Source organism: Nomia melanderi, chromosome 2, assembly GCF_051020985.1.
Source record: "Nomia melanderi isolate GNS246 chromosome 2, iyNomMela1, whole genome shotgun sequence".
In the NCBI taxonomy this organism is placed as follows: Eukaryota; Metazoa; Arthropoda; class Insecta; order Hymenoptera; family Halictidae; genus Nomia; species Nomia melanderi.
In genome coordinates this window covers 7,035,508-7,062,107 of record NC_135000.1, presented here as the reverse complement: position 1 = coordinate 7,062,107, position 26,600 = coordinate 7,035,508, and the positions used below count along the sequence as shown (strand labels likewise).

General features: G+C 40.5%; 1 protein-coding gene across 5 annotated transcripts in view; it reads right to left on the bottom strand.

The window, feature by feature from the left end:
* The window catches only part of LOC116424570 (beta-1,4-glucuronyltransferase 1), a 47,574-nt gene that overhangs the window by 6,634 nt on the left and 14,340 nt on the right, over positions 1 to 26,600 (bottom strand). For 2 of the 5 annotated variants that reach the window (XM_076364760.1, XM_076364759.1), the window contains 2 exons: positions 4,307 to 4,909; positions 1,870 to 2,247 (listed from right to left, as the gene is read on the bottom strand). In XM_076364760.1, coding sequence (XP_076220875.1) covers positions 1,870 to 2,247; positions 4,307 to 4,687 — 759 coding nt within the window. In that variant the 5' untranslated portion in view covers positions 4,688 to 4,909. Of the gene's footprint in view, positions 1 to 1,869; positions 2,248 to 4,306; positions 4,910 to 9,053; positions 9,327 to 14,759; positions 15,152 to 23,341; positions 23,733 to 26,600 lie in introns of those variants that run through there. The other 3 variants (XM_031971575.2, XM_031973339.2, XM_031972438.2) reach the window with 3 other exon arrangements.

The following is a 26,600-nucleotide window of genomic DNA, read 5'->3' as shown; positions in this document are numbered from 1 at the left end:
TGCCGACTGCCAGCTACTTTCAAGAGCCTTGCATCTAATCAGCTATTCATACTGAACTTCTCGGTTACATCTTTAATGGGAGTAGTATGGAGTAGAAGAGTTCTGAAGTTTGATCATAGTCCTTGAAGGGTGACACGAACTTTTCAGTCTTGTGAACTGTGGGGTTGATATATATTCTGTGAATCGAATTGGTTGCTTGTAATTGAATAACTTTTTGGTTTCTGTAGAACAAAGTTTTTAACCGTATCAGTTGAATGAGTTCAGCTGAAGCTGGCAAGGAAGGTTACGGCCAATGTCTTTTTTAGGCAAAGTGATAAGGAAGGAAGTGGTCTGTAGCTTGAAATGATAATGCATATCATGTAGAGTAAAATTGGTGGAGATGTTTCTATAATGGAACTTAGGATGATTGTCTTAAAATATAGATGAACTTAGGAGACCTTTACTTTTAGAGGATCAGCAAGCTGGGAACATAGCTAGAATTGAATTGGTTGCTAAATGTTGGATGAAGTTTCTTGTGGTACTTTTGTAAATTTGAATGACTGATCTTATGCAACCATAAACCAATGCTTAAGGGATGACAAAATTAGAGAATCTCCCTGAAAGTAGTAACTTTTCCTTTATCTTGGAACATTGTTTTCAGTTATTTCAATTTTAAACCCAATTTGCAGCAGTTTTCCCCATCCATGAACTGTGGAAGTGTTCAATTAACACCGCAACAGTTGCTTGTCCCAGGTTCTTCACGGTATGCACATGCCCTCGTGCATAACGCCCGGTGTATTATCTTTACAAATAATTTCCGACAATCTTCCCAAAGCCGTGTCACGAGAATTGTCCATTTCCTAGCGAAGAAATGTCCACGCAGCGGAAAAATTTGCAAGAAATGCTTCTTGGTGGTCGCCAACCGTGAAACCCTAGCTACTAGAATAATCGTTCTTCCTCTGAAACGACGCGATGGCCTTGTGCCTTGCAAATGGAGCGTTCGGCATTTCGTGTTTCCCCAGTAACAAACGTTTTCCCTTGCATTCCAACTGAATTACAGGTTCAGTAAGAAATTCGGTTTCACCTGAGTTCAACATCTTAGCTACAAAAACTGTAGTATCATGCAGCTTTATTAAATGAAAGTAAAATGGTAAATTAAGTGTTATACTCTGAACTATTATCTAATATAGTAAGGATACGTATGATACTATTATACTATTGAAATTAGAAAATTCAATGGGAACAGCAATGCTTAAATTGATTAACACGTTGACTGCCAAACAGGCACTCTCCAAAACCTCCAGACAATCAATCTTCATAATAAAGCAGAAACTAAAAGGTCAAAATTCTTGGTAACAATTCCCCTATTGTCCTTCTATATTTAATACATCTAACAAAATTCAGTTTGTGCGATACGTCACCGAGAAAATTTTTAAGTTGAAGAAAATGCTGTCGCCCGAATTCTGGCGACATGGCAGTTAACCCTTTACGGACGAAGATTGTTTTTAGTACACAAAACCTTTCGCAGATTCTGCTAAACTAAACGCTGAATACTTAAATCATAAAGAATAAGGAAACTGTGTACCGATTTCTTGCTGTTCGAATAGTTAAATCTGTTTGCAACTTGGTATTCAAAACATGGAAGTTTGATCTCAGCAAAATGCCGACATTCGTCCGCAACGGGTTAAAGTGTTAAAGAAAAAAGGGCTCGTATTAAATGTTATCGATAACATAAAGTGTAAATTGCAGTTCCACGGTGCTTATACGAGCCGCCACTGAACAAAGCATCAATGAACCAACCTACCCCAACCCCGTCAACGATCCACCCGCAGCAACCGCGGGAAGCTACCCGCTGCGCTAGAGGCTAGACTAGGTCCGCGGACTATTTACCACTTTTGGCACGTGTTTGCTGCTGAAGAATACGTGGAAGGTGACCAGCTGGGCGACCAGGGGGTTGCCGCAGTATCTCGAGTACTTGATGGCGTCGAGTGTCGCCGGGAAGTCTGTGCCAGGGGCGTGCATCGCAATCGATATCGGCGCCCTCCATCTCTCCAGCAGGGGCTCCAGATTGTCCAGGAACGTGTAGTCCGCGTGCGTGGTGTACGTCACGCTCTCCCAGCATCTGACCGCCATGTTCATCGGCACGTAATTGTAGAGGACCCAGTAGTCGCCGCGCTGCGCCCTCCTCGGCTCCAGCGACTTCTCGTTGCAGGCCACAGCCTCTTTCAGGCTCATCGGCGGCCGGGTCTTCAGCGTGCCGTTCTTCGCCTAAACCAGAAACAGGCAGAACGATAACGACCGGTTCATCGATTCGCTAGCTGGAATCGGATTAACCCTTTTTGCGCAACGCGTCGCGGGCCACTGGGTCGTCTGAGGACTGGGCAAGCGACTGGGAGGCTGTGTTCACGGGAAGAGCTCTGAAAGGAATGTCGCATCGGTTAGCTTTCATCTTTTCTCATCTCGATTGTCTGCTGTTCGTCGTCGTGGTTGCAGATGATCAAGGAAAATTATAAACAAGATCCCTAGAGGAACACCTCTCGCCTCTGTGTCGTTTCTGGGGCTCTTCTCGTGAACACGGAGTAGCTTTGACTGGGGATGCCTGATTTCTTCAACTTTTCTCACCTGGTTCTCTGGGTTTATATGATAATTTCCGATCAGGTGTCGGAGACAGGCGTGGAGGAGAGAAGTGCAGTTAGAATTGTTATTAGGTATTGATTCTGAGTGATGTTTCGTTTCTGGTTCGGTATTATATAGAATCTGTACCTGTGTTTAGGTTCTACTCCTTTGAAAATAACGATTGTAATTTTGCTTCGGTTCTTCGTAACTGTTTCTATTGAAATACTATTGACAGATCGGTGATCGGTTACGAGTTAACCCTTTGCACTCGAGAGGTAATCACTTGATTTAATACGAAACTATGAAGTCGAGTATTTAGTATTTTATATATGAATTATCGTTAAATTAGTTTCAAACAATGTCGTCTACGTCCCATCGGAAAACGTTGAATATTTCCTGTGGGAATCTTTCGAGAGCAAGGGGTTAAGGCTGCCTGAGATTCAACGCTGATCCCTAAGGAACGCTAAATAAACAATAGTTCCAATAAACCCGAGATTTCTTGCGAATTATGGAAGAGACGTTCTCCAGGCTGGAGTATTACTTTTGTTCTCCGCTATGTCCTCGGGTGATTAATATTCAAGGCCATTAAAACGCCAGTCTTAACAGATAAGAGCGCCCGCCTCAATTTCGCGGAGGAGTGAGGGGACGCACGTGTGCCGCTCTTCGCGGACTGAAATATTAAGCCCCGCGAGAGCTGAATTTGCCGCTCGTTTCAGCCTGACACGACGTAATTTTCCGAACGGAGAAAAGACTCGGTAATGGCCGCTATCTGCCGCTTCTGAATCTTTTAGCAACCGTATATACACTTAGACCGGCTATTGGCGCTGCCTCCGGGGAACGGAAAAATTTATTTTAATTTCCTCGAGGAACGGGTACTAAGGGACCTCCGTGGATTCTCGTTCGTTGTTATGGAAGCGGAAAACTCCTAGAATTTACAATATTGCCTGGCTACCTTCTATCTTCGAACAGTTTTACTCGCGAACTTCTTTTAGCCCGTAGTTTCTCGCATATAATGGAACCATCAGAACTAACAGAAAAAGACGGTTCGGATAATCGAATGGTACGATAGAATCTTTACATGGAATCGCAAGGGAGGACATCTTCGAGTTCTCTGGATTGGAGACGAGTGGAAGTAGCAGAAGTTTGAACTATATGTGAAAGTGGATTTTGATTTGTCGGGGTTGGGTTTCTTTTAAATTTGAATTTTAAATCCAACTCCCAAAGATAAGTTTTCATCTAAATCTGACTTGCAAAGTCCAAGAACGCACCAGGAACCAGTGAAGCAACGAAGAAACTTCACGAGTCGTATAGATTCGGCTCGTACAAACTTACGAATCTAATTTCCAAGCATAATGCTTCATTCGAAGCCAATTTACAAGGGTAATGCCTCATCCAAATCCGACTAGCAAAATCAAAGATCATACTGACAACCAGTGAAACAGCGAAACTCCGCAAGAATCAACTCGGGCAAGTCCAAACCTATAAATCCAACTTCAAAGCTCCATCCAAATCCAGCTTGCAAAGTCAAAGACCATTCGAAAACCCAAACAACGAAGAAACCTCGCAGGAATCAACTCGGCAACTCCGAAACCTATAAATCCAACTCCAAAGACAACGCTCCATCGAAATCCGGCGACCACACGAAAACCCAGCGGAACATCGAAGAAACCTGTCGAGTCGCGTTAGTCCTTGCGTATCGCGAGTGGCTCACCGTCGGATCGTGTCGATGATCGTTCTTGTCAACGGACGCGGCGCCCTTGGCCTCGTTGGGCGTCGGCCTCGTGGTGAGCAGCCTCGCCCTGGTCAGACTGGTAGTGTTACCGGGCCGTGGACCCTTGCCCGCGGCATCCTTGGTGGCTGGCAGGGCCGACGACGCCGCGGCGGCGCCCTTCTGCGTGCCATTCACGAGCTGCTGCTCCACCGCGCCACCAAACGTCTCCGACTGCAATGGCGCCGCCCAGTTCGTCGGCGGTTCCTCGATCCAGGGCCCGGAGGAGCCGAAGTGGGCGCACACGTAGAGCAACACGCAGATGTTGAGCACCACCGACACGCGCAGTGCCCAATTCCTACGCAGTATGCTGAACAGGCTCATTCTCCAGCCTCCCCCAGGTCCACGCTCCGGCTACTGCGGCGACGCAGACCGCGTGATGATCCACCACGGCGCACTGCCCTTCCTCCTCCTCCTCCGCCACCTCCTCGATCGCCTGATCCGCCGCCTCGCCACCCCTGAGGGGCCCGTGCTGATCCGCGATCAGGATCTGAGCATGGTTCCACCAATCCCCGACCCCCTCCTCCTGCTCCTTCCGGCACCGATCTGGAACAGAACGCGTCCAAACTGGTCAGCTTGGTCTCTCGTCACTTCTGGGATTTTCGATGGCCGTTTCGAGGCACTTGGAAAAGTGGAGTGGTTGATGGATTGCAGGTTTTGGCGTGGTCTTTGTGGCTGAGAGGTTTGGGTGGCGGTGGGTTTGATGTAGTTGGATGTTTGATGCTTGGTGTTTGAATGTTTGGTGTTGGATGTTTGATGCTTGATGTTTAGGATGTTTGGTGCCTAATGTTTAGGAATGTTTGATGTTGAAAGTTTGATGCTTGATGTTTTGGATGTTTGGTGTTGAAAGTTTGATGCTTGATGTTTAGGAATGTTTGATATTGAAAGTTTGATGCTTGATGTTTAGGAATGTTTGATATTGAAAGTTTGATGCTTGATGTTTAGAAATGTTTGATACTGAACTTTATGTAGTGTACTGTTGCGTGGAATATGAAAATGAAATAGTCGTTTTGTTTCTTAATTTAGATGTGATCTATCGTTGCGTTAGTTTTAGAAATATTATATCTATCTATATTTATATCTTAACTGCATTATGTTTCGCCTGTATCTCTGTGCCTATGTCTATATCTGATCTATATCTCTATATCAGATCATCACAAAATGTCGAACATTTATAAGCAGAAACTTTCGAGTATAAAAGGTGAACTTAGTCGCTTATTAAAACACGATACCAACAAAGAATTATGAAGTTATACAGAGTAGAGATTATGATCCATAAATTAAACAATAACTTGCTACAAATTGTTTTTAACAGAACGCGCATAGTAAATACAGGGCCGCATGCAACTCGCCGGTTGCTTATCGGCATCTTAGATGGCTGTTCGCTACGGCCCGTTGATTGAACACCTCGGATTTTCTATTGGAAAGTTCCGGACAACAAAGCGAAACGTTGTTAAGTAAAACATTCAGCTCCATTTTTCCTAACCGAAAATAACAAAAGTTATCAAAGTGATTCAAGCAAATTTCGTAATCTTAGATAGTTGTTACCTATAAGAAACTAATGAAATTTCCTCTTGGCGAAGAGCATTATTAGAAACAGCATAGACTCTTCCGTTTCACCAGCGCGTTATTAACAACAAGTAGTTCTAACAAGTGTAACTATAAAATTAAATCGTAGTGCAAGAGATTGAAGCGACCTACAATCTTATAGAAAGGAGGAAGAGGTTGGAAAAGATTTGAACAGAGGGAGAGAGCGTTTCATCCGAGCAGAGACGAGAAAGGCTCTCAGCTGCAGCCACAAGGTGAAAAAGTAAAACATATCTGAAACCGAAACTGCCAAAACTTCCAACCAAATTCGTACGACTGTCTTTGATGCTTTTACAACCAGGAACACTATAGCTGTTCAAAGCTTCCAGGTAACCTTTTATCTACAGCGGGACTAGCCCTGAAGCTATATCTCTGTCCACGGCTTACGGTCTGCGATCATAAAGGTAGCACTGCGATTTGAGACTGATAGAATTTCCCAGTGTGCAATTACGTTAGATTAGACTATAATGTGCACAGCTATCGACGACGGAGAAAGAACTGAGCCGCTATAATGGCGCACCGTTCAAAAAGACGATAAACGCGAGGCCACTAGCGTATGGTAGCTAAAAGGTTAACCCCTGTCCCTCCCCAACATTCCATTAGCTAGCACAAGGTAGCATCATCAGGAGTTTAATCTACGATACAAATCTGACAAAGGAGAAAGACTGCCCTGGCAAGCCTTTGAGAAGACGACTACTCCAGTTCGGAAAAACTAAATTCCCAGCTAGCAGGATAGCTAAAAGGTTAATGAAGTTAACCCCTATCCACTAGACCCCTGTCCCTCACTAACATTCTATTAACTAGCACAAGGTAGCATCACGAGGAGTCTAGTCTCTGATACAAACTTGACAGAGAAAGACTGCCCTGGCAAGCCTTTGAGAAGGCGACTACTCCAGTTCGGAAAAACTCCAAATTTCCAGCTGGTATCGTATGGTAGCTAAAAGGTTAATAAGGTTAATCTCTATCCGCTAGACCACTGTCCCTCCCCAATATTCCATTAACCAGTTAACTGTGGAATTTAGTTGGAGAACCTCTCGTTCTGCAATAAAATTGAAAAATGGAGAGTGTACTCATCGAACGCAGGACGAATGCACGTAGAGTACATTTTAATGGAAGATCAAAGCGAAACAAAGAAGAATTACACGTTTATGTGAAAAAATAAAGAATTCATAAAGAATTAGTATCACGTCAAGCTTTACGACGACTTAAACTCGTCAAACACAGTTAACCCTCTGCACTCGAGAGGTGACTCTCACTCACCACTTGATTTCATACAGTAAGACTATAAAATTTGATACTTAATATTAAACTTCGTATAATGCATTGAGAAATATCCAAACAAAGTAGCTTTGTCCTTCAATATAAGTATGATTTCTCGTCGAGTTAGTTTCAGAAAATATCCTCTCTACTCATCAGAAAATCTTAAAATATTTCCAATGAAGAACTTCCGAGTGCAAAGGGTTAACTGGTTAACCATCACAAAGTAGCATCACTAGTAGTCTAATCTCCGATACAAACTTGACAAAGGAGAAAGACTGCCCTGGCAAGCCTTTGAGAAGCCTACTCCAGTTCGGAAAAATTCCAAATTTCCAGCTGGCAGCCCCGATCCGCCGCTTTGCGAGCTCGATCCGAGAACAATCCCGGTCGAAAGGGTCGGTTCGTCAGCGCGGGCGGATTAAAACGGTCGATGGGTACCGTCGGATCCGCTCGTTAGCCGTTCGCCGGGTTTTTTAATGAGTTCTGGCGGTGCCGCGGTGATTTCGCTGCGCGAGCCGCGCCGCTGGGTATCCTCGGATAGCAGCCTGGTCGCCCGGTCACCCGGCTGGGCGAAAGAATCGCGGCTTGTTAGCCGGCCGAGTTACCTAATACGAACCCGGTGATAATGACACGTTGCGCGACGGCGGCGGCGGCGGCGGCGGCGGCCGGTTGCTACATCTTTTTGCCCCGTCGTCGCCGCGAGTCCGCCACGCATGAATGACTACGGCCGAGAGCACGGCAATGGCTTCATTGTTAGACCGTTAGACACGCGACGGATCAACTCGTTTTATTGCGGACCAGCACCGTGCCGGACATGGCCATTTTTCTGCTACTGGTTGCTGTCGACGGAGCAGTGATAAGTTTCGCTGGTTCTACGGTATACCGTTGCGAGAGGATCATTGGAGTGATGGGGAAGTTGGTTTAGAGTGATCTTTGTGTCACCAGGTAGATCGAATCAAGAATTCTGTTGATTTTTTAGGAAGTGGAAGCTGCCTTGAAGATTTGACGCTTGATTTGAAATGGTTGACCGTGATTCCTTTTTTTGGTGTTAGGTACCATTTAGATTTTGCCATTAGGCATTATCTTGATTAGCTGTTAGATACCATTTAAATTTTGCCATTAGGCACAATCTTGATTTGCTATTAGGCATTATTTAGGTTTAGCATTAGATACTATCTTGGTTTGCTATTAGGTACTATTTAGGTTTTGCCATTAGGCATTATCTTGATGAGCCATCAGGTACCATTTAGATTTTGCCATCAGGCATTATCTTGATTAGTCATTAGGTACCATTTAGATTTTGCCGTTAGGCACTATCTTGATTTGCTATTAGGTACTATTTTGGTTTGAAGATTTAACAGTAGAGCTGGTAGATGGAGACAAATGAGTGATTTGATTTGTTTTTAATATTAGATACCATTTAGGTTTACTACTAGGATGTATATAAAATGTCGTTATTATTATTATGGTATATATAACAGATTAAAGAAGAAACCAAATTCAGTACTACGCAAATTGGATTGCAAATTATTCAAACTTTCGATAGTTTAACTTCCATAGTTTCCACGAGAAAATTGAACAAAATCAACTTAATTACCTAGTAGTTCTAGTGTTAATGGTCCTGAGTAAAAGGAGTTATATTTCTGGAAAGTATATAAATATTCTGGCAATTGACAGTGAATTAAAAGAATGTTTGAAACCACTGAAGCACAAAGGGTTGACGATCGCATGATTTTCTTTTCGAAATTAGAGTGAATGCAAGAACAGAGATCTTTCTTCCGACTGGTTAACTTCTTTTCAGGATGACCTACAAAAAAAAAAATGGAATTCAATGAGAAACACCCACCCCCGCGCCACCCACTCTGGAATCTTCCCGTGTGCTGGCAAATCCTCCCGATCAATAGTAAACGGATGGTCGCGTTCTTAAAGAAAGTCAATAATTAAACCGCCGGTGACAATGGCCACTATCGGGACAGAGCATTTCCGGTTCCCGTCGTGTTGGCTCGAGTACCTTCCAATGAAACGAACACTCACTCGTTCACTCACCGACGCAATACGTGATTCTGACTGAAATGTTACTAAAAGTTAGTTGTTGGCTAACTTTCGATTCCACGTCAACGTTGCGTCAATGTCTGACAGGGAAAAAATGGAAGATATTAACCCTTTGTACTCGACAGTGTAAATATTCATTTTTCGATATACATATTTCTCGTTCGATACAAACACTCATTTTTCCTTGTTTAATTCAGTTTTCGACTGAAATGTCAACAGAAGTGAGTTATCGAGGCTAACTTTGGTTTCCGCGTCGACGTTGCGTCAATGTTTGACGGAAAAAATGGCACAAGATGTTAACCATTTGCACTCGACTGTACCTCTCGATGTAAATATTCATTACCTTGTGTTCTTGCAATGTAAAAAAACCTTGCATAAATTAGGACGAGAGTATTTTATGTCAGTGGTACGTGTGTTGATACATTACGCAAACTTTGATATTGTGTATCAAATTTTGCGATTTCCCTTCGTTAAATCGTGTGACCCCTGAGCCCAAAAGATTAATGATTAAGGTGCGAGGGAAAACTGAAATTAAAATTGAAAGTCACTGGAAGATAGTTATCAAAGCTAACCTTGTATTTCGTGTGAATGTTACGTCAGTGTTTAAAAGGAAAAAAATGTCACAAGATGTTAACCCTTTGCACTTGACAGTTTTCAACTACATCTTTCGATGTAAATGTTCGTTACGTTTTTTAATGAAACATCGATACTTTTTGCAACGTATTGCATGAGGAACAAATGAAATTGAGGATATATATATATATATATGTATCTGGATATATATAGATATGTATCTTTGGTAAGTTACTGTGACATTGTGTTATTGATCATTCAAGAAAATAAATATATTATAAGATTCACTATCGTTTCACTTTTATTTTCGCGACTCCTTTCGCATAAACTCGATTGATCAACAGGATATATTTACGGGGCATGGATGAATATTTCATCGAGCGTTAGTTGACGTGGCGTGATAGATATATTATACGGTTATATAGCTGCGCGTAACATACGCGTCGAATGAATCATTCCAACGAAATTCTTCGAGTAATTAGCTGAAAGTGTAAGGGCTATTTCCCGGGTAAATTTGAATTTCAAATCGCCCGCCGTTCCCACGAATCTCAAGCTAAAACCGTTAATTTCTTGGCGGGAATTTCAAACTTACATTCCAAACTCGCGTATACAATAATCATTGAAAAATGATATGACAACATTCTCTTTCTGATTAAATGTAATTATTTATGTATTAGAATTATAACAATCCATACGAATTATTTTCTTTTAACAACTGTTTTTCATTGAAAGCTGTTTGTACCTTTCTTAGATTATTTTAATCTTATTTATTACAATATCTTTTAAAATATTTCAAAACTGTCCAATTTATTTTATTATCAATGATCAATTATCGAAAGCTTTCGTATCTCAGTTCCTACAGTCATTAATTTTATTTATTATAAAATACCTTAGAATACTTTATAGTCCAATTTAATTTTATTGTCAATTATTAATTATCGAAAGTTTTCGTATCTTCTTTAGTTCCTATTTTCATTAATTCTATTTATTATAAAATAATGATATACTAAACTACTAAAATAGTTACTATAAAATACCATAGAATATTTTAAAGTCGCCCAACATATTCGTGCTATCAATTATCAATCACGAGACCACTAATTCATTACAGAATTCGAAATGTTAATCGCTGAGACCGTTTTAGCAGCAACGGTACGGTTTCGAGTTTCTATGCAGCAGATATTAATTCTTCCTGGAGGGTATTAGAAGGCTGGCAGTTTCCATGGAAGAATAGAACGACCAATCCGCAGTGTAATTCAACGGTGAAAGAGGTACCAGCAGCAGTTTTACATTTCCAAGGGAATTCGCGCGACCGATGCACGAGACAGCTTCCAACCTGATAATAACTCTATTACCAAACACCGGGTAATATTCCGTTACGAAACGCCGGGAGAAACTATTCCGTTCCCAGAAAATTCAATGAGACTTTCTTCTCGGTCCCAACCACTCGCGAAATGATCTTTGCAAATGAGACTCGCGGGACAAACAGCCGAAATGATCGTGTTATTTCGTCTATCGACTGCTCGATTCCCTATCTCTTCCCATAGACTAGTGGGACGATGTAAATTCAGAGGTTTCCTGTCTTTACAAATGGCCGACGGTGTAATCTCGTCCATTTTTCCAATATGGCGCTTTGCAAATAGATTAATGGAACAAACGACTAAAAAAATGATATTTTGTCTATTGACAAGTTAACTCATTATTTCTTTCGGTATAAAATCGATATAATTAGTTAGAATAGCATTTTCCCAAGAATATCTATTTTCGTTAACTCTGCGAAAGAGGAATTCTTGAAGCGCTCTAGAGGAGATTACGTAAAAATCCCAGCGAAAAAGAGAACATTGCACTGACCTCTGGTTAATTAAACGATTCCAGTTACGTCCTCTCAACTTTGTATTCTAAATACAAGTCTGACGTCAGCAAAACGATAAAGAAGTTAACAACTCGCATTAATGAAATCTAAATTAACAGTCCAACATTTATTCAAAATTTATAAATTTAAATCGATCTGAAATTCTATTCACTTTAATAAACTTACTAATTCACTCAACGTTAATACTCTCGATATTGTAACAGCTTATATCCTTATACACACAAATTTATGAAGTTGCTAAGCTAATAAGTCAGGTAATTATGCGAAGATAAATATATCTTTCCCAAAAGTTTCTATCCCGGGGCCCGAAGGGGATCGTCATCGAGTTAACGGAATACACATCGGGTTAACAGGCTGGAAATAAATCATCTGCATGAAGAAATTGGTTGCAATCGAGGTTATGATACTATAATAGGATGTCTGTTACGCGCTCGATTGTCAACGGAAACTCTGTTTACGCGGCTGGCGCTCGTTTAAGTCACCAGTTAGAGCTGTCGATTCAATTAGACGATCGAACGACTCGTGCAAATAAGCTTCGCTGCCGAGATAAACGGAAACAGAAGCGGAATAGAGACAATCAGCTGGTTAAATAATTCTTATCTCGCGCGTACACAGTATACACGACGTGTTGAATAAATTTGCGGTTGGCCCACGTCGTGCCGATTACCCAACTCGAATTCAGATAGCCGGACAAATTTGTCGTAATTAACCCCTTTGCTGCGATGGCCGGGATATTTCAGTGCTACGATGTCGAAGAAACGATGATATCGATGAGACATCTCGTCACTATGTCGAAGAGATGCTACAGACGAGAGATCTCGTGTACCTTTATTATCGATATGCGTTTTATTTGAAAATTTGACACAAGTAGATTTTTTAGACATGTCGTTGGAAGGAGTTTGAAGATGACAAGTATAAAATATTCCGTACTTTAACCCTTTGCGGACGAAGATTCTTTGAAATATAGAATATCGTCAGCAGATGAAGCTAAATTATATATCGATTGCTTAGATAATTGGAAAAGGGAAACTACGTACTGACCTCCAGCTGTCTTAGTAATTAAATAATTTATTTGCAACTTAATGTTGCAAATATGAACATCTAATCTCGCCAAAATGTCGACGTTCGTCCGCAAAGGGTTAACTTACAAAAGTAACGCGAGTATAACAAGACATGAAATGGGAAGTGAAATGGAAAATGGAACTAGAAATGAAATGAAAAGTGCAGTGAAAAATGAAACTGAAAATGTAACTGCAAATGAGACAACAAATGAAACTACAAATGAAACTGAAAATGAAAGGAAGAATGATCTTGAACACGGTTCCAGAAAAATGGCAACGACCGACAAGGAATCGCCAGAACAGCCCAACATCCGGCGAATTCGGCCCCGTTCTAATTTCTTAGTGAACGCGGCACGAGTTCGGCCGATCGATTCATCTCGATCGCGATTCCGCAGCACGCCCGCGACATCCGGCCGTTCATCCGGCCGTTTCCGGAAGTAGGCGTAGGTGACCGAAATTGATAGGAACGCGCCGCATCGCGTTGCCGTGGCCGTTTCACGAAAATATCACCAAAATTCCTTTCTCAAAGTATACAGCTCTCCACTAGTACACTTGATTCATTGTTTATGCATCAGCGCATCGAATAAAATTTGAATCGTTTAAATATATCGAATATTTACCGAGATACAGGTCGTTTTTAAGGTTAACGAACTTTGTACTCCGTAACGTCTCGGAAATTGCAGGATATTTAGAGCGCGTTTGAAAACATATCTTACGTAAAACATTTTATTACTACAGTAGACGTTAGAAACGGACATTTTGCGTGGAAATTATGTGAAATACTTTCGAATTAATCGTTGCGATTTCCAACTAAATTTCATTCGTCGAAATTCCCGTCCGAGCGGTAAAATTCAAATTCGACCGTTAGAAATTTACATTTAAATCGATATCGTTGAAATGAGAGCTTAAACGTTGAAATTCTCAACCGATCGAAGTTCTAGGGACTGCGGTAATTTAAGAGGACCATTACTTAGAGCCACGTCTTTCTTCTGTCCGAACGCAACTGCCGATATTCACACTCGAGCGTTGTAATTTATGTTTAACCGTTCAAGGCAGGACATAACCGTTGGAATTTAAAATCAATCACAGTTAAATTGTTCGGTATACCTTACACATCGCAATACCACTTTTTTTCTATGGATCGTCCACTCGTGTAGACGTTACCTTGTGCTCGAGGTATACAGGCTGTTCAACGTATACCGATCACTTCAAGATTAATCGAATTTAACTCTTCACCTGCAATCCTGTTTTCTGCATTATTCGCGACGATTGATTTTCGTTGTTTCTAACTGACAGAAAAAATTTCCTCATATTTATTGTATTCTAGTTTAATGTATAATCATCCTTTGAGTAGAAAATTTCAAGGATTCGTGAGGAAAAATGAAAACTGAGAAGAATCTCTTGGAAAAATTCAAATAGGAAATTGAACATAAATGATCCAAAGAATTACAAAGGATCAACCCCTTGAAATATTATTTTCTCTAAAAATAACTAAGCTGGAGTAATTAATGATACCACCAATAATTTACAAGAAACGCGAGAAACTGTTTCATTTGTTATTAACTTAGAAAGTGAAACATTGAAAATACCATTACTCTCAAAAGGTTAAAAATCCCTTGTATCGTTTCGTTTGTTACAATAATATTCATCGTGAGTCTTGAATTCGTGAATTCAGTAGAAAAAAGGAGAATTTCATACGTGTCTGGAATGTACGAGACTATCGAGCACCCTGTAGATCTAACAACGCAACAAACCACCTGCCTACGCTTCGATTTTCTCACTGAAAAATAAACTAGCAAGTACAAGGTCGAGGAAATCTAACGCTCGCGTTCCCATAGTTCCTTTTGCCCACGAACGAGCAATTACCATTCGGGACTTTTTCGCTCAGGTTACACGGATTACAGGATCCCGATCGACCAGCAGTTTTCCGATCGACGATCGATCGTCCACCATATTATTACGCAGACATTATATCTAGTAACTTTCCAGTTACCGATTTTTCCTGGAGCAACGGCGATCGGGATGCAAAATGGCTGCTGGCACGGTTGATCCTACAACGACAGGACCTGGGTGTATTTTGCCCCACACCTTTTAACTTGTTGCATCTAATTTGAACCTTACGTTCGTTCAAATGTTAATAAACTCACTTTCGAAGCACAAATCGACGTAGAAGTGTTTAAGAAGATTGAGATAGCAATTTTGTGAAATTTAAGTAGCTAACATGAAGGTTAAGTCGTATAATAGGAAGATCGATGATCTAGAAGTTTAAACGAGTTATCTAGGAAAACTGATAAACAAAAATTAGAATAGTCATTGAAGTCGAGACAACAATTTTGTACGTATAATAAATAACGAAATGTACAGTTCTTCCAAACGAACTGAATATCCTCCAGCGATTCGATGAATAAATACCAATCTCTCTGTTACGAAACCACGTAACGTTTTTATTCTCTTTCCAAGGCAGTTTTGGTGTTTCTCAATGAGAAGTTTTGTGTTCGCTGATTCAACGGAACGGCAAAAATGTCCTCGTTATCGGAACGCGGTCGCAGATGTGCATCGTCGCATATTAAGGAAATTGCGACACGTGGTAGCGCGCGCGATGCAAAGCAAGGTCGATTGATAGAACGGAATGAATACAGGTCATCTCACCCATCTCTAGATTAACTTAGGGGGTCGCGCAACAGACTAGAACACGCCTCTCCATTTTAATGGTGACTTCGCCGCGGAGTTTTATCGATAATGTACCGTGAAATACTTGCAACAGGGTCTTTTTCATCTATGCCGCGTCTATGGACTGCGCTATAGCCAGCAGCCATCTTGTGGACCAGCGGCCATCTTGTCAGTCGACGGATGAACGCGGAATTCGATCGATTTTTCTAAATTATTAACACATTGGCGACCGAAAATGAAATTTCTCGTTTCTGAATGACACATTGGCAACCGGAAACGCGTTTTCTCGTGCTACATCGGTAATTTTGGTAACGTATCATTACACAAAGGTAACTGTGTTACCAAATATCATACACAAAAAGAAAGATTCATTCAAATATATATTAATTGCAAAAAATTATCGTAGTTTAATTACACGACACGCCTTCCAAAAACAACGTATTAATTCGTTACTCTAGAAGTTTCAACGCCATCAATCTGTCAAATCGAATATTCGTATGTTTATTAATACTTAACACGTCCACCGCCAAATGGGAACTCATTAAACTACCCATAAAATTCAAGTAATTCCCCTAACTCAAAGGTAAATCGAATCATCGCGATACTCCCCGGAGATTGCTCCTTTAATTTTCCATGAAAAATCGAAAAATTGCCGACCTTTGAACTCCCGCAACATTGTAACAAAAGGTCGCACAACATTCTTTTTCGACTCGTTCTACAGCGTGAAGATTCTACTTTCTCCTATCACAAGCAATTTCTTCCTACGATGCCTTCGGACCATATAACGGGTGTTAAATCAATCGTAGCCCTCCATCCCGAAAATTTCACGTTTCCCACCGGAAGTGTTCAAATTGCTCTGAAGTTTTCTTCTCTCCGCGGTCGACTCTTATCTCTACGACGTCCGAGAGGTGTCTCGCGACGGGAAAAGTCCCTTCGGGTCGAAGGAAACGCTCGCTGACCCGCGGGTTGCCGTTGCATCATTTAAGCGTCATTCCGAGGGGAGCGGAGCAGTCGGATCGAGTTCACGGACGTGAAGCAGAGCAGCCGGGAAAAGGTGGGACATGTCCACGGGCATACGTGACACAGATGCGCACACTTGAAATGATCGACGTTAATGGCCGAACAACGCGAGTTACGGTCACGGGGGCAATTTAAACGCAGACTGACCGGGCCAATTTGCCAGCGACCTGTGCGCGTCGCCCTGTCGCTACAATAAGCAAGATCGCAGCTTTACCGGTTGAAAGTCAGTGACGTTTCAACGAACGAAAACAAACTTCTTTGCCAGCGATACTTGAACGTTACATATGGACCATTTTTTATAAAAACTGGTGTAAGTCCATTTTTCCATAAATTGAGACGTTTACTTTGGCCACACTATATACAGATCTTTTTTAAGTATTCAAAGCATCCTGAAATTTACGAATATACTTTAGTGGTCACTACAATTGCAATCTGAACAGCGAATTGTCACCATTTTTCAATCGTGGCGAGTATACTCGTTATGGTACGAAATGTTAGCTGTTTCTTCATGATGAGTATGCTCCTTGAAAATAGCTAATTGGTTAAAGCAGTGCAATCGCTGTGGCGGTTACCGTGCGTTTTTCGATCACGTTCCAAGGCGATCAGTCCTCTATCGAAATGTCTAAGCGAAACTACTGATGTAACCGTGTTGCACAATGACTCGAGGATGCCCCGGAACGCGTGCAACCGATCGACCTTTCTCCGTTTCTGTGGCGGCCGGTGTCGTAATAATGCGATAATGAAAATGTATCCTTGAGAGCACCGATAAACGAACCCTTCTTCTTCCTTGTGTAACTGCGCCAGCGATCTGATGAAACCGCGGAATGCCTTTCGACCGTGCTAATCGCTGGCAATTGCGGCGGTACAAATCAAAGATTGTTAAAAACCGGATGATCTTTTTCGTTTTACAACCAACAATTTTCAGAACGGTCGATCTCTTGATCTTCTTGCGTCATATGGACCCAAGACTACCTGGCTTTGCTCGGAATGCCACTAAGGAAATGTATTACAATATACAATAATTTCGTTATAAATTCCAAATTTGTAATTTCTGTTGCGTCGCTAAATCTCTTTAGGAGGGTTATTGACGACACCTTCTGCGAGGCACATTGGAGCCCTGAGTATTTTTTACCATAGCAGAAATAAAGGCCCAAGGAACCATTACTTCAATAATTTAGTCGTATTTGCTTCGGCACGTTTTGCCAGTTTGTAGATTTACCGTAACTTTAACTTACATCTGTTTGCCAGAAGTCGAGGCGATCCTTGGTTTTATTACTCGCTATGGTCAGTGTCAAGAACGTTCAAGACCCTTGCGTGGGTCACCCGGGGGCTGCAATCGGCAACCCCCTCCAGGATCACCGGTTGAGTCCCACTCGGACAAATTTTGTACTCCCCTACCAAAAAAGGTTTATAAAACCCACGCAAGGTACAGAGACTAGAGACACAAGAAAAATTTTGAACTAGACACGAGACGGAACATAGACGTCGTTGTATACTCTCGCCGCTGACGATTATTATTGAACTAACCAAAAATAAACACTAAAGTATTTTTCACTGAAGTAATTAGATACAGTCCACTTTCCAAACAGTTCGCACAAAGTTAAGTCGGCGTGCGACGTACGGGTTTCACTATAAGATTTTCGAATAGAAAACGCGTACACAACAATTTCTACATTTCAATTTTCCAAATTATATATTTCCAGATACCTAGCTTTAAACTCCTAAATTTCAAATTTCTAAATTATAAACTTCTAAATTACCAAGTGGCAAATTATAAATTTCTAAATTTCTAGATTTCAAATTTACTAATTACCAACGATTACCAAAAAAGTGTTTCGCCTCATACGAAACATAAACAGTGGAACTAAGCGTTACATACGAAACAACAAATCAACTAAATAAAATGATAACGTCATCATTGAAAGCAGCAATTATCGCGTGATCAAATAGTAAAAATATCTTGTCTCCGCACGCAAATGAGACAGTTGACAGAAAAAAAACGGGGAAAATATCCGAGAGCCAGCGCAGCAATGGAAAAAGGGAGAAAAAAAGAGAAAATAACGAAGAGAGTAGCTCTCTCGTTCGATTCATAGATCGCATGCAAAGTTTCTCGTTGAAACGGTTAGCCGAGTAGCATCAGTCACGATAATTAACTGCACTTTCCGGTAACGTGTACCGTTTATGGACATTAGCATCGTCGTTTATTATACGGCAATTATCAGCGATCGATGCCACTTATTTTCCCCGAAAGAGAACTTTGCACGGTAATTTGCTGGTGCACGGTCCGTCATTATTGCACGCGTGCACGCATCTCCTATGATACGCTGCGCCACGCATTCGAAACGTCCTTGTCAACGAGTTTCTGTTTTTCTCGAGGCTCGGCCATTGCCCGAGTGAATCAAAGAAGAATAATTAACCAGTTAGCTGTTTTTGGGTATATTCGTCATGAAGAAATGGCAAGGTTTCGTGTTACGACTGCTTAACACTTAGCCAACCGAACGGGGAGATCTCCCACTTTTCACTTAGCAACGTATTGCCTTTTATTCTGTTTACTGCTTGTTGTTGTTGTTTAGTAAGTCTTGAAGTGGGATTATTTGCAACTCATCAAATACGGTTCTTGTTTTTATAAAACAAAGTTTTTAACCGCATTAATTGTATGAGTGCAGTTGAAAATAATGAGAGAGGTTGTAGTTATAGTTCTTTTTAGCCGGTTGCCTAAGTGTTAAGGGAATATTCATTTTCGAAACCACCAATTTTAGGTATACATTACATGAATGAACATTTTTGATAAAATTATGTATAAGTATGAATAGGTATAGACACCAGAATATAATATAGGTACAAATAGATTAAGATAATGTAGACAATGTTCGAATAGAAAGTTTTGCGAGAAAAGGGAAAGGTAAGTATTTTAACCTCTTGACCTATGATTCCTTCGTGAACTGTGCTTGATAGAACTACTTTGTTGCCTACTATCTATTCGCATCTCAATCTATTACTAATAATCTTAACAGTTGTCTATTAATATCTTAATCTACTACTAATAGTCTTAACTGTCCATTACCAGTCATTAACCTTTAGACTAAACGTATACACGCAGCAAGCAAATTCTTCCCTTCTCCCACTGAATTATTAACGACAATTAATATTTCATTCGATAAACATGATGACTCGGTTGACAGTGGCTTCATTGTATTTATGCAAACGATATTCAAATCGCCACTAAAATACTGTTTAAAACTCTGTTCACTTCGCGTTTACACTGTCAATCTTTTTTTAAAGGTATTACGCATTCCCGTGGAATTTCCCGAAAATAAAACAATGAAAATTCATTGGAGATTCCAGTAGATTTCCGGGGCGAACAGTGAACGATCTGATTATCATCGCTATCAATGAGCGCGGAAACGAGCTCACGCGCTCGCCAATATTCCCATGATAGGAGTTCAATGCCATGCGTCAGAACTGAAACGGTCGAATGAGAATTGCATTGTCGGACGTTTTATGGAGAGAATCCAACGAAGCGTTATTAAAAAAAACGAGAGGAACAGAGAGAAAAAATATTAATCGCTGACGTAAACGCATTCCGAGGAGCAGAGATTCAACGCAGTGAATCATACGCGAATCATTAGACGAATGATCATTATCTCGCGTGCCAGTTAAAATGTTCGTAGACATTGCAGAATCTCCTGTCGTATGATAATGGAAACTTTTTCTCCGAATACGAGGCATTCTGACAGGAATGATATAACGTTTAATTGCACGGTATTATTTACCGTCATCCTAGCGATCGCACCGTGCAAGTTAACCCTTTGCACTCCAGAGCCACCCCAATTAAACAGCAATAATACATGAGTCGAGAGATGAAATCATTTTATCCCAATATGTTCTATCTAATCACGTTACATCAAATTTAACATCGAATATCGAATTTCATTCGATACGAAACAATGTTTGATATCGATGGCAATTCACTCTGTCGAAAGAATGTTTAATAATACCCGATATCCTCGTGTGCAGAGGGTTAATTTCGACAGCGATACTTCCGATTATTCAATGATAAAGCTCGCCGAGCGAAAAAGCATCGAATTTGCCAGGAAATATCAGCGAATCGAAATTCCAATGGAATTTCCCGAATAATAGGATCATAAGCGAGGCAACGTCGAACGCGACTTCGCGAAATTAAAAGTTTTCAATTTCCCGTGTGTTCGATACATGCAGCCATTGATGCGCCGGTACGTTTATTCGTTCATTCCGGTCGTTTCGCCGGTAAACAATCGACGCGAAATAAAAGGATATTCAATTCAAGATAACAGAATTATATTTTATTCTATCGTGCAGCAGCCATCGTTGCTATTATTCACCGCGCGACTATAATTCTATTATTATCACTTGCAAAATCATTTCTAAACATTCAACGTTCAGATATGCTAATAAAAAAAGAGAGAAACAGTGAAGTTAATGGAACATATTTCATTCTATCATATATTCTATCAGCAAATTGATTGAACACTCCCTTTCTCTATGCTCGCTGGCGAGCCTAATTCGCGTAACGGCGCCGCCACTATCGTCAATAGCGTTATTATTAATATTACTATTGCTATTATTCGTACGAGCCGGAGATAAAAGGGTTCGCGGGCCATTTTCTATCGATCCCCGGTCGTAGTAGCAATCGCGGGCTCGCTGGTCTGGAAAACGAGGCAGATGCGTTTCGTGGCTAACTGCCTGTGGAGCCGAGGAGAGCACGACGGTTGCGTGGGCCGTGTGTAAATTGTCCGATCGGCTGGACTCGGTGCACGATAAACAGAAATCGACGCATGGCGATCCGGATCGTGCGATCGATAAGGAAAACGTCGAAAATCGAAAGTGACAGAATTACTTTAATCCCTTGCCGTACAATGACGAGTGAGACTCGTGATGAAGATTTCTAAACTAATTTAACGAGAATCAATGTTGTTCATTACCCACGGATCAAAGCGAACTATTTTTCTATTATCAATGTATTATCTTCAAACGAAATTTCCGATAGTAAAATATTACAAGCTTAGTAACGAAAGTAAATAGTACGCCAAGGGGTTAATCAGTGAATACGTGAAAAAGACGCGGTCTACTGTATGATTAACCCTTTGTCCTTTTACAACGCGTTGATGCTCGCGAAGATTTCAAACGGAATTCAACAAATAGGAATATTATATAACTCTTGTGAATTCAAATGAAATATTCTTTTACCTATCTTCATTATCTCATTTAAGTCGAAATGAAATACTGTTATCTCGGTGTCAATATTTGCAATGGATTCGAACGTAAATATCGCCTGTCTAATATTTGTTTAGCGTAACTAACAATGTAGTATAATATATAATACCGGTGAATTGGAAATTTACACCAGACACATTCAACATTTTTCAAAGAGTTATAGACATCTGTTATCTTCTAATGATTACTAGATAATTTTTCATAATTATGGTAGATTTAGTATTGATCAAGTAGGATAAACAAACAGGACGCCTATATCGCACTCAAACTCATTAATTTTTTGCCAGGCATGATCTTACACCAGTTTAAAACAAAATGGCTCTTATTCTATAATGGCTCTCGGTAGCCGCTTGATTTAATACGCTATAAAATGTAATACTTAACGTTTAACATTGCGCTTCGTATCGTGGATCGGCATGCGAAATATTGAAATAAAAAGAACTTCGCTCTTTACTGTACGTATGATGTATCGTTGAGTTCGTTTCAGAACGTATCATCTGTCTTATCAGGAAACATTGAATATTTCCAGCGAAACACTTGTCCAGTGCAAAGGGTTAATTCATTCGAACAACGTTCGACGAGTACAAAGAACGAGTGTTCGAATGAAAGATTGAACGTCTATTCGAGTAAAATGGCGTTTAAGCGGAAAAACGGACGAATGAAAAATCCACTTGGTTTTTCCAGCTGAGCTATGCATGTGTTCGCTGCGTGTGCATATGTTATCCGGTTGCGGAGAGACGTGGCAAAAACTCGACGCGTCAGGGTCCCAATGCTGCGTTAATAATGCATCCGAGAATCGATCACGGTTGTGTAACGCGGATTATTTTATATCGAGAGCAATAAGGATTCATATAGACGAGCGTAGAACTACGTGTCACGCCTGTCGCTATTGATCGACGAAAACGTGTGGCTTTTCGGTGGCTGCGACAATACTCGCGTCCTGGAAATCTTCTGTCGCGGCGAGAATTGCTACTGAGAACGTAGTGCTACGTTGCCTTTTGAGATAATTTTAGAATTTAGTTGGAATTTTGATGAATTTTTAGATCGTGATTGCGTGTTGATTATTATTGAGAACGTAGTGCTACGTTGCTTTTGGAATAATTTTAGAATGTAGTTGGAATTTTGACGAATTTTTAGATCATGATTGTGTGTGGATTATTATCGAGAATGTAGTACTACGTTAGTTTTGGGACAACTTTAGAATTCAGTTGAAATATGTATGAATTTTTGAATTATTACTGGAAACGTAGTGCTAGTTTTGGGACAATTTCAGAATTCGCTTGAAGTTTTGATGAATCCTGAGACTATGTTAAATTTGATATAAAGTATTGTTCATAATACTACGTGCCACTTATTTACTTTTCTAAATTTCATTAAAAGCTATTAGGACGTAACGAGAATCCATACAAAAAAATAACGAAAATAAGAATCATGAAACTGTATAAAACAAGAACTAACAAAAATGATGGGTGCAAACAGAAAATATAAAACAATTATTACAAGACAGTACAAACGATTTCCAGTATCAAAGAAACCATATCAAACAATAACAAAGAATATGATTTTCTCTCAATATAAGCACGTAGTACTACGTACGTACAAATATCTGAAAACAGTCAGCATTAAACTCACTCGAAGTCTTTTTCGATCCACGCACCGACACGCACACTCGTTACCACTGCTCGCCACGTACACCACTACCCTCCGATAAAACGTACTACTACGTGGAACAATCGGGACACCAATCACGTACGTACGAACGGACGAGCGTGAAGCTCCTTAGGCGCGAGTCGAACCTCCTCGAGAATCTGAATAACAAAAAAGGGTGCGAACGAGGACAATGGCGCGCCACATTTGGACCTGTTATCACCGCGAGGACAATAGACACGGGAAATCGTCGATCGCGATCCCGACACGCGCGACCGGCGCCGTATCACGCGAGAATGGAAAGCAAACACCGTGATCCTCCGTCATATACTAAACGCAGCTAAGGAAGTTGCCTTCTCCCACCCTTAATTTCTCGAAACCGTCTAACAAGACACCTAAGCAAACATAGATCGCTGGGGAACCAATGGAGAAATTAGAATTGCGAGCTGAACAGCTGAACAAATTAATTATTATCGAACAGTGTGTGGCAAATGGCAAATGAACTAGGAAAATATGGAATAATGAATCGTAGTAGAATTATTTCTCTAGTTTCTTCTCTTTCTTAAGCACGCGGAAACTGTTGAATTGAAAATTTGAATGACTCTAAAGAGACAAGATACAGGAATTCACGTGCATACATTTGCATAGATTACTCTTTATCCGTACGTTTCTTGTATCCACTTTGGTACTCTTATGCATTTTAACGGAATGTTCTGTGTTGCTTGGGAAAGAGGATTAGTGGAAAGATTCTCGTACCAACACCCAGCTGAATAATCAAAGTTCGTACAACGAGTGTTTCGCTATACTCACAAAGAACTGGAGAAAAGTAAGGGGATAATTATTGCAAGCTATTCCTGTTTCGAAATCATACTTCGAACTACAGGTGTTCGTACCAACACGACCGGCTGAATAATCAAAGTTTGTATAACGAGTGTTTCGCTTTACTCACAAAGGACTGGAGAAAAGAAAGGGGATAATTATTGCAACCTATTCCTGCTTCGAAATCATATTTCGAACTACAGGTATTCGTACCAATACGACCGGCTGAATAATCAAAGTTCGTGCAACGATTGTTTCGCTATACTCGCAAAGAACTGGAGAAAAGTAAGGGGAATAATTATTGCAACGTATTTCTGCTTCGAAATCATACAACTTCGAATCACGGATTCCCGTACCAACACGACCGGCGGCTCGCGATCAATTTCGAGTCGCCGCAGAGGGTGAATCACCCGGTACAAACACCGGAGAAACAATTATCGCGGAGCAATGGTCGCGGGCGGCCACGTGCCTCCAACGAATACGAAATGCGAGAACGTCGGCGGTCACGCAGACACGAAACTTTCGGGGGAGCGAGAGATAATCGGCGCACGGTTTTCCACAAGGCCCGTTGCGTTCGTTACGAAACACGATCGCTGAGAAAAGAAGCAGGCGTTACCGCGGTCTGCTCGTACGGAAATAACGAAGTGTTTCGGTCGCGCCAATTAACGCGTTGCGTACAGAAAACGAGGAATCGCGTTTACATGTAAATGCGTGGTAATTCTGGAAACGAGCGATCTCATTGTATTAACCGGTTGGCTGTTTTTGACGAGTATACACGTCGCGGAGGAACTGAGAAATTTTATGGTGTGACGAATATATTCGATAATTAAAATATATTTATAAACTCCAAGAGGTTTTGAATGTTTGGAAGCCAAGACGAAATGAAAAGAATATAAATCATTATTATGAAAAACATTTTAAAGAGATCGCGATAGAAAACTGGTTGAAACAAACATTTAAAGCTAATGAACAGCAATGAAAGGTCTGGGTTAATGAACTTTGGAACAGAGAACCTTTGGAAATGCCCGTGAAAAGGACATATTCCCAGGAATGTTAAAAAGTGAACATAGACATTAAAATTCAAAACTAGAGTAAAAATTTGATACAAAGAAAAGCACTAACGAGAGTGAAGTTGAGAATAATGAACAGCAATGAAAGGTAGAATGAATGGCCTTTTCAACGCCGAAGCTCTAAAAAAGCTTCTAAACTCGGTAGTCATTATTAAAAAATGAAAGTAGATAAAGGAAAGTAATTACAAAAGCAATTAAGAGCAACAAAAATAGCCTCAAACCGAAAAAAACATTTAAACTGATGCCCAGAAATGTTAAAAAATGAAAGTACAATTTAAAACTGAGAATTAAAGTAGAAATTCGACACAAAGAGAAGTTACAACGAAAATAAATCTGAGAACAATAAACATCAATGAGAGTTAACACTAAAACTACTAGACAGGTCGAAATGACTCATTCCTGATTCCTTCTTTTAGCAATTGTTCAAAAGATAACAGACGTTACTCTAAGAAATCATTCGAAAAATTGATTTAGCAATACGCAAGCTGCATTGCGAATCAATTAAAATCTCAATAGACCAATAGACGCACTCTTCGAGTTTCTATCGAGCAATTTTAAAATGTTAGTGCTCGGTGGTTTTAGTGTTAACCCTTTGCACTCCCATTCCCAATACCTTAACCCTTTGCACTCGAAAGTTTTTCACTAGACATATTCAATATTCTGCGATGAGATACAGACGATGTTCTTTGAAATTAATTAACGAGAAAACATATATAAATTATGCATAATGCAAAGCTTAATATTATATATAAGACTTCATAATTTTGCAAATCAAATCAAGTGGTGACTGAGAGACCTCTCAAGTTCAAAGGGTTAATAGTTCTTTTCTATAGCGAAACGTTCAAGAATCGAAAATTTCGTATACATTCACGTATTCTAATTTGTTTCGTCAATGTGCTATGTTCCAATAGAAAGAAGAATTTAGAATTTGCACATTATGTCTCTATAGCAGAGCGAACGTGCAAAGTTAGACGTTAGTTCATTCAATTACAGCTTAATGTGACACTCTATTTATTTATTCAAGAATATTTGGGAGTAATTGAAATGTTACCTATAAATGGTACAATTGTGATACTACAAATAAATATAGAAAAAATTGTTAAAACAGGTAGAGGTTGCAATAAAATAGAATGTCGAGTCTGACTCGACATAGGACTGCTAAGATTTAAGATTGGTGGACACCTGACGAGCAAACGATTCCAGACAAATCGAGTGGCAAGTGCGCGCATTTTTCCATGGGAAGATGACATTTCTTCTTCGATTCTGTATCGGTCGTTTAAGGGGTTAATGATGTCGGTCTCCGTGCGGATCGGCGTCGGAACAGGAGCGAGAGCGGTCGCGGTTCGAAAAACCGG